The sequence below is a fragment of the Parasteatoda tepidariorum genome, chromosome 2 (assembly GCF_982258835.1).
Source record: "Parasteatoda tepidariorum strain Cologne lab strain chromosome 2, Ptep-v5.0, whole genome shotgun sequence".
Classification (NCBI taxonomy): Eukaryota; Metazoa; Arthropoda; class Arachnida; order Araneae; family Theridiidae; genus Parasteatoda; species Parasteatoda tepidariorum.
The window spans coordinates 22,861,205-22,871,185 of record NC_141756.1 but is presented as its reverse complement, the minus strand read 5'-3'; the positions used below and the strand labels follow the sequence as shown (position 1 = coordinate 22,871,185).

General features: G+C 27.7%; 1 protein-coding gene across 2 annotated transcripts; it reads left to right on the top strand.

Annotated features, from left to right (window-relative positions):
* Positions 1 to 22: 22 nt before the first annotated feature.
* On the top strand, positions 23 to 9,981 carry LOC107457576 (uncharacterized). 2 transcript variants are annotated; one of them, XM_043053306.3, is made up of 3 exons: positions 70 to 200; positions 4,385 to 4,507; positions 6,605 to 9,981. In XM_043053306.3, exon 3 carries the CDS (start codon positions 6,619 to 6,621, stop codon positions 7,786 to 7,788), a length of 1,170 nt encoding a protein of 389 aa, XP_042909240.1. In that variant the 5' UTR covers positions 70 to 200; positions 4,385 to 4,507; positions 6,605 to 6,618; the 3' UTR covers positions 7,789 to 9,981. The 2 variants fall into 2 exon arrangements, with proteins under 2 accessions (XP_015931255.1, XP_042909240.1); XM_016075769.5 differs by lacking the exon at positions 4,385 to 4,507 and having other exon boundaries at positions 23 to 200.

Sequence of the window (9,981 nt, the reverse complement as noted above, 5' to 3'; positions counted from 1 at the left end):
TCATAAATAATATTTATCGTCGTTTTATGGGAAAATTCCCCCAAAAGTTTCGGTTTGCGTTATGCACGTCATCGCGTGTTTACGGATGTTCTTGCTTATTTTTATAGTTGTCGTTTTCATTTGAAAAGGTTGTTTCTACTGGGAAGTGTGCAAATGAATATAAAATTTGACTTATAGGAATTCTATTCAAGATAACCGGTGTATGTATACTTGTTGCTTTTAAATTGTTTATTTAAATGAATAACAGCATTTTTAATTTCAATACTTTTAGTTAATTTAAAACAAATGACGTCAATATCTTAATGTTGGTAAAATTCACCGAGATCCTATGTAAATTATCCGCAATACAGTGACTTTTCAAATAAATTACGTCAATATCTTTTTGTTAAAAAAATTTACCACGATCTTATGTAAATTATAACCAGTACAAAAGTTTTACTTTTTTTTTTAATATGCAAACAAAGGAAAAAAAAAAACAGTGAAAGAGGCAATTATAAACATTTAAATTTTAAAGGGCAGAGAAAATAAAATGTTTACAAATTCATTAAAAAAAGTTGCTCTTAATTTCAAATCCAGATAACTAGTTCAGAAATTGTACGGATAAGTAATTTTAAAAAATCTTACAAGATAATTTTTCTACAAAAACCTTCATTTCACTTAGTTATGGTTTGGGATTGGAGTTCCATATGTAAACGATTACATATTAAAAAATATAAAATAAAACCATTGTTAATATTTTGATTTTTTTCCCCTTGTGTTTCGAAACCTCACATAGTTTACATTCTTGTTGATCTCTTTCTTAAGTCGTTTGCACTGATTAAAAACATGCATGTAAATACCCTACAATTTTAAGAGTTTTACATACGTTTTTATGCCGCAATTTTTGAATCTGTTTATTTAAATAGGGATCATTATCTCATTCATTTCAATCTATATATATTCACTTTACAATCCTTTTCAAGAGCAAAAGCACTTTAGAACATATAATTTTAAAGAATTTAGTGTTTAAGAATTTAGTTATTTTAAAGAGTGTTTATGGTTTGCATTTCTCTTATGAGCAATTTATTCAGAGATACTCATTTTGCTTTAAATACTCAGGTTGAAATAAATTTTGTGAATCTGAAGAAAAAAACAACAACAAAAAAACCCCATTAAGTGGAGTTTTTATAAATGCTATCATTTCCTAATAATTTTCCTTGCAACTATCAAACCAAATTGTTATATGAAATTATCAATTTATATTAATAAATTGTAACACAATTAATATTGTAAGATTTTATATCAAATTATATGAAGTAAAACATATTTCAGTAATCTGATTTATGTTTCAAACTATATGTAGACATAAACATGAAAATAATTTTTTCAGTTAAAAATAAAATTATTTAATGTTATGTGTATTTTTAAAGATTTGATCAAAATATTCCCATTTTATATTAGGATATTTATTATAGATTGTACCTGCTTCATCTATTGTACCTTTTGCTAAAGAACCTATGTTTTAAGATAAAGCTTGGAATATAAAACCCATCCTTTGTCAGAAAGTTCAGTTGAAAGCTAAAAAGTTGATTGCCAAAGTTTGTCTGAAAAGCAGAAAAAATTTGTTATGTTTAAATATCTCATTATAAAAGCAAATTAAAAAAAAGGACATTCTGATGTTTTAAATTTTTTGTTTAATGAAATTGTCATGACACTTGAGATTTATGTTTTTAATTTGTATTTTATTGAGTACCAAAATTGTATTTTTATTTAATATTTGTGAATCATATTTTTTGTTCGCTAACATTTTATGGTAAAAATTTTGTTAAGTACAAAAAGTGTGCGTAGTGTTTTTAAAAGTACTTAATGATGTTTATTTTCATTTTTAAAAGCCCTTAAAGGTGCTCTTTTCACTGGATATTTTTAAAAGGGGCTTAATTTCTCCTTTTTCAGACGGAGATTTTTTTCCTTCATTACTTTATCGATTTTTGCCTCATATTACGCAATAGGCGTGATTTTCACATAATTCCTTTTATCATTGTCACAAATCATTCAACCACAATTCATTTTCGGCATATTGTCGTTAATTTTACTTGCTAGATGAACTGCTTGCCGGTCCTATGAAATCAAATTGAAAAATCTCTTGGAATTTTATTAATCATGAAGACAAACTAACCATTGCCAAATTTTTTTACCTAATTGCAAAAGGAAATTTTATTTCTATTGTTGATTTCATTGCTAGTGAAGGGCCATCCTCTTCCTCACTAGCAAACCAATTGCTTTCTTCAGCTACTTTATTATTAGATCAGTAGTACCATGATCCTTTAACTTAACTTAGAGATCATTCACTAATTACATATTTTAATGTGGGTCCTGTGCAATGAACTGTCACGAAGCTTCATCCCCTTAAAATTTCCCTCTCCCTTTAATACTTAAAATTTAATTAAGTAATGAATTAATTGAGATGGTAAGACTTTTCCTGAAGGACCATCCACTAATTGCATAAAAATTTTTATACTTAGTATGATGTGAGAGCCTTTTCACTATTTTAACATTCAGCAAATACAGTAAAAAATCTTACATTAATTCAGATTTATCATTCAAAAAAAAATTCATCTGTTCCTGACTGATATGGTTTAAAAAAATAAAAATAAAAAATTCAATAATCTCAGATTTGTTCAATATTATGATTGTAGAGACCATATAAATAATTTACTTCTGACAAAAATGTATAGCTTCAATACTCATTGTATTTACATTTTAAAATTATTTAAAAAAATCTTTAATCCTTTCATTAAAGAAATGCTGAACAAATTTCAAATTTTAATGAAAATTTAATAATTTACTAATTTACATTAGTTTTATGAATTTCTCACATTTTCTTAGTTAGGTTCATTCTTTATGTGTCATTATAAATTTGGTATCATCATTAATATTAATATTGTTAATGCTTTGTTGAATATACTTTTATAAATAGCTTTTATTTAAATCTAAAAAATACATCTGATAACTTTTTTAAAATTATAGTCTAACTAATTGTTATTTTAAATTAATATTATTCTTTTGAACATAATCAAATAAAGTAATTAAATTAAAAAATAGAATGAAGGACTCAGTATCGAATATATTTAAAATTCTGCATAAATTGTTTTTATCGTGGTTAATATAATCAAGAAAAGAGTTCGTTGTCAGAAAGTAGTTGTTTTTTTCTTTTATTATGATCATGTAAAGTTTTTGCCTTTTGTTTGTGCATATATATATGAATTTTCAATAATAGGAAACACAAAAAGTTGTTACAAATATTTTTTGAGTAGTTAAAAAGTGCTCGGTTTTTGTTGAACAATTTGATTATGCAACCTGTACAAAATAAAGATTAAGTTATTTAGTGACAATATATGGAAATTAGGCAGCTACGGGTTATTGTTCAGTTAGTTACCCAAATGATGTCCTGACTACTATGTGCTTGTAGTTTATATGGAAAACTCCCAACCATCTCTAACCTTCTGAGTGTTTCAGAACTTGACTAAATTTTTCAGAACTTTCAGGTGTAGATTTCACATGAATGAAATAAATTTTGTTTTACTTAATAGGAAAGTAATACTTCACAAAACATAGGACTCCACACATTTTATATGAGAATCGGTGGTTCCTTGTCGATGTGGTTGAAATTTTAATATTTTGTAATAGAAATCTTTTTATTCCAAAGTCCTCATGGGACCGAATGCCAAAAAATTGAATAGATTTTGAGATACAGAGTGTTGAAAATAGATTTTGAGATACAGAGTGTTGAACTTCCGTGTTCTGTAGGTTTCAGGAATCATTTCTGTACATTGTACATACAAATCTGTATCTCAATCGATGTGACAGAATCCCGATGCTTTGAGTCACTGCCTGCTTTGCTGTGACACACTGAATGATTTAGTGGTAAAAAAACGAAACAAATTCTGGTTCAACCAGATATGACATCACAAGTGCCTAGTCCAAGAACGAACTATCTATAATTTTATTCGCTGCAAGCATGAAAACATTTTTAGTTATATGTTTTCATTTTAAAGTTTAGATAGATAACGAAAACACTTGCATTTTAGCAGTTAGTTGAATAATTTTACTTATTGCTACTGATATTTTAATTATAGTAAAATAAAACTCACTTCTGCAATGGTTAAATATCATTTATGATTTGGAAGTTAAATTTTTTTATTTTGCTAAAGCCATCTTCTAAGAATTTGAAGCAAACAATTTTTTAATAATTTGCTTTCGATTTTATGAAGTAAAAATGTGAAAATTTACAAAATTACAGCAAAATAAGATTTTCAAATAATGTTAATTATTTATTATAAACATATCTCTTTGCTTTATATATCTTAATACAATTATATATCCAAGAAAGACAATCTCTTTGTAGCTACCTCATCTATTTACGACTACTTTTGTGGGGGACAGAATTTTTTCCCTAGACTTTGTGTTGAAGAAAACCTTTTAGAGATCATCAAAACCTGGGTAAACCTCTGCACTAAATAAGATAAAGGTAAAATAAGGAAACATGAAAAAATATCAACAAAATAAGTAGATTTAAATGTATTTAAAATTTTTGTGAGTGGTTCTTATTTAGAGAGCTCTTTTTGACGATATCTGTAGGAGATCCACAACCTCATGATGCATTCATTAAAGACGTCCTCGTGTTGCATTAGATATGATGCCATCAGGGCCGGATTAACCCTATAGGCACACTAGGCACGTGCCTAGGGCCTACGAAATTCAGGGGCCTGCGAAAAAATTGGGAGAAAATTTTTTTTGACAAAAGTAATTTAGCTTTAAAAACAACAAGTGTATTTTGCACAAAATTATGAAGATACAAATAAAAATATAATATTTTTCGGTAATAAATTATTTTGCAGAATCTTATGATCTAATATATTACTTTTTTGCGATTTTTGGATTCAACGAAATCTTGTATTATGCTGTCGAATTCCAAACTACGCAAAATGTCGTATTCAAATTAAAATCCATATTAATAAAAATGTAAAAAAAAAATATGCAAGAAAATTTTAGCATATATTTTGAAAAGAGGGGAGATGGGGAGGGCCCAAAAACGGCTGTGCCTAGGGCCTACGAAAGGTATAATCCGGCTCTGGATGCCATCAATGATTTATTTTTATAGCTGAAAGTTAAATTAGAAAAAAAAAGTTTTTTTATGAAAAACCTAAGCATCTCTAATAAACAAACTCTGAAAAAATGAGAAATTTTTTAAAGCTAACTACTTCTTATGATATATAATTAAATGCATAACAAAATAAACAAAAAACATAGTAACTGTTTATTTATTTAGAAAAAAACTAAGCATTTTAAGCCAACCTTTTTTTGATATGAAATTGAATACATAAGAACATTTGCAAAAAAACATAATTGTTTATTTATTTAAAATAATTCTATAATTCATTAATGTGTAAACAAACCATTACACGTAGGTAATAATATCAGTAAAGATAATTTTTACTAAATTTTATTCATTGATCAGGTTATCATGACACCAACACAAGTAGCATTTACATATCAAGAAAATGATACTTAAGTAAAATTCTTGGAACAGAGATTGATCGTTCCCGAGAAGTTTCACTGTAAATTTATTATTTTAAAATTGCAACATTGGCCTATGTAAACTTAATGCATAAATAGTAAATAAAAAAGTAATTTTTCGGAAGTTAATAATTTTTAACTTGTTCAATTTTTCATTATTATTTTGAAATAGTTTTTACACGATGATTTTTTACAGGTTAAATACAACTGTCTTTTTAATTATTTTTTAAATTTCTAGAGAAACTGATACTACATTTCTTATTGTGTTCTATTGTGAATTGCAATTTTATACATTTGCTAAGAGGATGCAATTTTATAAATTCATCAAATTCCAAATTTGATAAATTTATTGTTATTGGTTCTAATGATCTGAAGTTAAACACTTAATTTGATTAATAAAAACATAATAGTTTCATTTAAGTAGAAATTTTCTTAAGATTTTATGAGCCCCAATACCCTTCACAATATCAGGTATACTTCAGGCATATCAGTATACTCTCAAAACAAGTTGAATGCATTTCAATTTATATATAAAATTAAATTATCTTTAATTATTGGGAAATCTTTTTGGTTAAATGACAATAATGTATTATTGCTTTGTTATTGAAATTAAACCTTTTGAACTAATATAGTAAATTTTGAAAAAACTCACCTTAGAGAAAAAGCTTCTTGGGACTGGGCTTATATTGGCGAATCCTGGTATAACATGAGCATGTAGTGCCTAATTTACAAAAACTCATGTTACCGAAAAAATGCACCAAATTTTGTAGGTTTTTTGAAATTCTTAAATTTTTTTCATCTTAAACAAAATATTATAAAAAATTGTTTTTAAAAATAGAATAATAGATGATATGCAGAAATATAAACTTAATGCAAACTCTTACTAATCTCGTAAATTTATCCTTTGTATTCTAAATTTAATTTACGCTTTATAAATGTTTTAACTTCAGTTACTTACCATGATTTCCTTTTTATTGTTATAATAAAGTTTATTAAAAATTAAAATGTTTGGTAACATTCTGATATTTTTTATTAACTTGTTTTTCAGAAATCTGCTAAAAGATGAATTGCGAAATTTGTAACAAATCTTTTACTGGAATCGAATGCTATCAGCAACATGTGGCCAGTGATAAGCACAAGAGAAAAGTGTCATTGCATAATAGTTCTATGTCCACTGAATCTGTCGCTGCTACTGCTTCATTTTCTGAGATTCAACATGTAGATACAAATACTTTTCCCTGTCTATCATGTGCTATAAATTTTCAAACTCTTTCTGAGTTTATTAAACACACAGGAAGCAAAGAGCATGCTCTTATGATTCTTAGAGAAAAGGACACCAATGCTAATGTTGAAGACTGTGACTCGACTTCTAACCTGAGAAGCTCAACAGATTTATTGAAGAAGAATAATTTCGAAGCAATCACATCTTGGAAACCGAGATGTGAAAAATGTGATAAAAATTTTTCTGGTCCTGAGTCATATCAGCAACATATTGATAGCTTTGAACATAAAAGGAAATGTGGTTTAATAGCTACTGTTGAAATTCCAGTAAATGTACCATTGGCAACTCACTGCACCTTATCTTGTGAACCATGTGGCGTTACTTTATCTGGTCCGATACCATATCAAGATCACATGCGTAGCAAAGGCCACAAGAAGAAAGTCCTGGCTTCATCTTACAAGTTTAATGAGAACTCAAAAGAAAATTGTAACAGTGATTCTGTTGATAACGCTCCTGATGTTGAACTGTCCAAGAAGACTAGCTGCATTGTTTCATCTCTTGCGTGGTATTGCGAATTATGTGACGTGCGATGTTCAGGTTTAGATCCTTATCAGGCCCACGTGAAAGGCAAAGGGCACAGTAAGAAAATGATCAGGAAAGAAGCTGTTTCGAAACAAAATGAGCTACAAAGTTTGTTATTGGGACAGGCTTCATCACTTGGTAGCTCTGCCCAAGCTTCGGGACAGTTTATGTCGCCTTCACAAGTGGATGGAAGAAGTGGAAGTGAAAATACTGTAACTGGAGATTTGGGGGAAGAAGTAAAAAAATCACTTTACGGTGAAGACTGGGATGTCAAAATTAGCACTCCATCTACCCTCAACCTGACCTTTTTCGCTGTTGGTGAAAAAGTAGATTTTAACAAGAATTCCAAGACACAAATTGAAGTTAAGGATTTGGATATGATTGATGTTAAAGAAGAAGAGGAAGAAAACGAAGAAATGGAGGAGTAATAAATACCAGCTTCCCTGGGGCAGAATTTTTTGGGGCTTTCTGCGACAAACCTCTCTAGCAATAATATCTTTCTGCAAGACACTATTAATAATAATCAATCTTCATGTTATTCATTAAATTTTTAAATTCAAAGTAACAGAAACATATTTTAAAAAAAAAGTCTATCTGGATATAATACAATTGCAGGTATTTTTTTTAAATGATTGTGTAATATTTTTTTATTTAGATATCATGGGCGATATTCTCCTATTTTGTAAAAGGAAAACTCCCCAATAATTTCTTTTTTCGCTTTTCGTAAATCATCATCACATTAAAAAAAAATCGTAAAATCTGTGAAGGAAAAAAAAAAGCAATTCTTATTTTACTTTTCTCAAATAAGAATTTAAAAAATAACGAGCATTTCTTCCCCTCTGATGTGTGAAAAAGGCATCTATTGAATATAATTGTGGAGGAAAAAAAATTTCAAGCATTTCTGCAGCAAAGAAATTTTTTGCTTCAATATTCTTTATTTTTCATTCTTCTCAAATAAGAATCGAAAAATGTTGAACATTTCTTTCCCCTCCGATGGGCGAAAAAGGCATCTTTTAAATATAATTTTAGGGACTAAAAAATTTCCAAAATTTTTGTAGAAAGGAAAACCTAAAGTTTTTACTTTCTAAAGGAAAATTTTTCTGCAAGAACTCTGTATCGTTCTGTGACAATGTCGCTGTGTCGCCACGATTCTGACTCTGGGACCAGCTTATGTTATGATTTTTTTTTAAAGAATTCTATTTTTAATTGTCAATTTAAAACTTTGTAATGTCAATTGATTAAGATTTTTTGGGGGTGGGGGGGTGAATTTCAGCTTAGTCTTATTTAACTAGACAAAATTAATTTATTTTATCAAATCTTCAAGTTTTTAAAAGCTGAGTGTTTGAAGATACTAAGTGCCAATCTTTGAGTATTTTAGGTGTGAAAAAAGGCCCCTAGTATTTTTCAATGAACAGTTGACGAATGACCTTAAAAGACCACTCTTGGCAGCAAATTAAAATGCTATGAATTCGAACAGCTTAAATGAGTGTTTGTGATTTATAAACAGACAAATAAAGAAAAGATGCATTATTTATATCCTATTGTTATATTATGAACTTTAAAACTAGTTTACTCAAGTTCATTTCGACAACATTTAAAACCTTTATCCAGCATCTACTCAGCTCTTCAATTAAATAGAACTTTTACTTGTGTTATATATTTTTCAAATTAAGCTTAGTCTATGTAGTGTGAAAGCTTACAGTTATAAATTTTCTTTTGAAGTTTTTGTAATATTTTTCAAAGGAATACAGTAAAAGTTGCATGGAAACTCTTCTGTTGCAGATGTTTAATAAAGTTGTAAACTTTACAAAGAAAAAGGGTTATTATAAACTTTGGGTGAAAAATGCCTACATTAGCATTAACTATTTTTATATTATTTTTTTTAATGTTTTATAATTATTAATTCTACTTATCTTAATATATGCTAATACTCATAAACAACCTAAACAGTTTTTGTTATCTAGGAGTTTAGTGTAGAGCAGTTCCTTAGTGACTTTTACTTTTTTCTTTGCATGCATGTTTAGAAACTTTTTTTTATATTTGTTTTTACGTCAGACATTTCTATTACTGTATCTTACCTTTTTTCTCCGCATAACTAGCTTTTGTGTCATTTAACTGCACATATCGTCAATCCAGCACAAGCTTAATTTCCTTTTGTAATTTGAAAAATTCTCCAAAGGAATAAGTACTTTAAAGTTTTATTACTGCAAATTCGTAAATCAATTCAATTAATTTATTGCAAAAGAAGAAAAATATTTTTTGTGATTGTGTCTTTTATTTTTAAAAATAAAATATATTAAGCAGCAAAACTATATAATATGTAAAAAATGTGAAGGCTTAATATTTAATCAATTGCATAAAAATTTATGATGCATTTATTCAAAGTTATTTCATCCATTATATTTATTTTGTCCCTGAAGATTTAATATTTTATGTCACTTAGTGATACATTTCAAAAGTTATAAGCAGATAGTATAAGCCATATATAATCTAAAAAATCTTTTGCTGTTCAGCAATAGGGTGTTCTGTAATGATTGCATTTAATATATATTTTTAAAATCCTATGCACATTATGAATTGCTAATTAATGTTCAAGTTAGATAAAAAAAAAATTCAATTTA

Excerpts from the sequence above, each read along its gene's own strand:
- LOC107457576 (XM_016075769.5), top strand. The coding sequence starts at position 6,619 with ATGAATTGCGAAATTTGTAACAAATCTTTTACTGGAATCGAATGCTAT.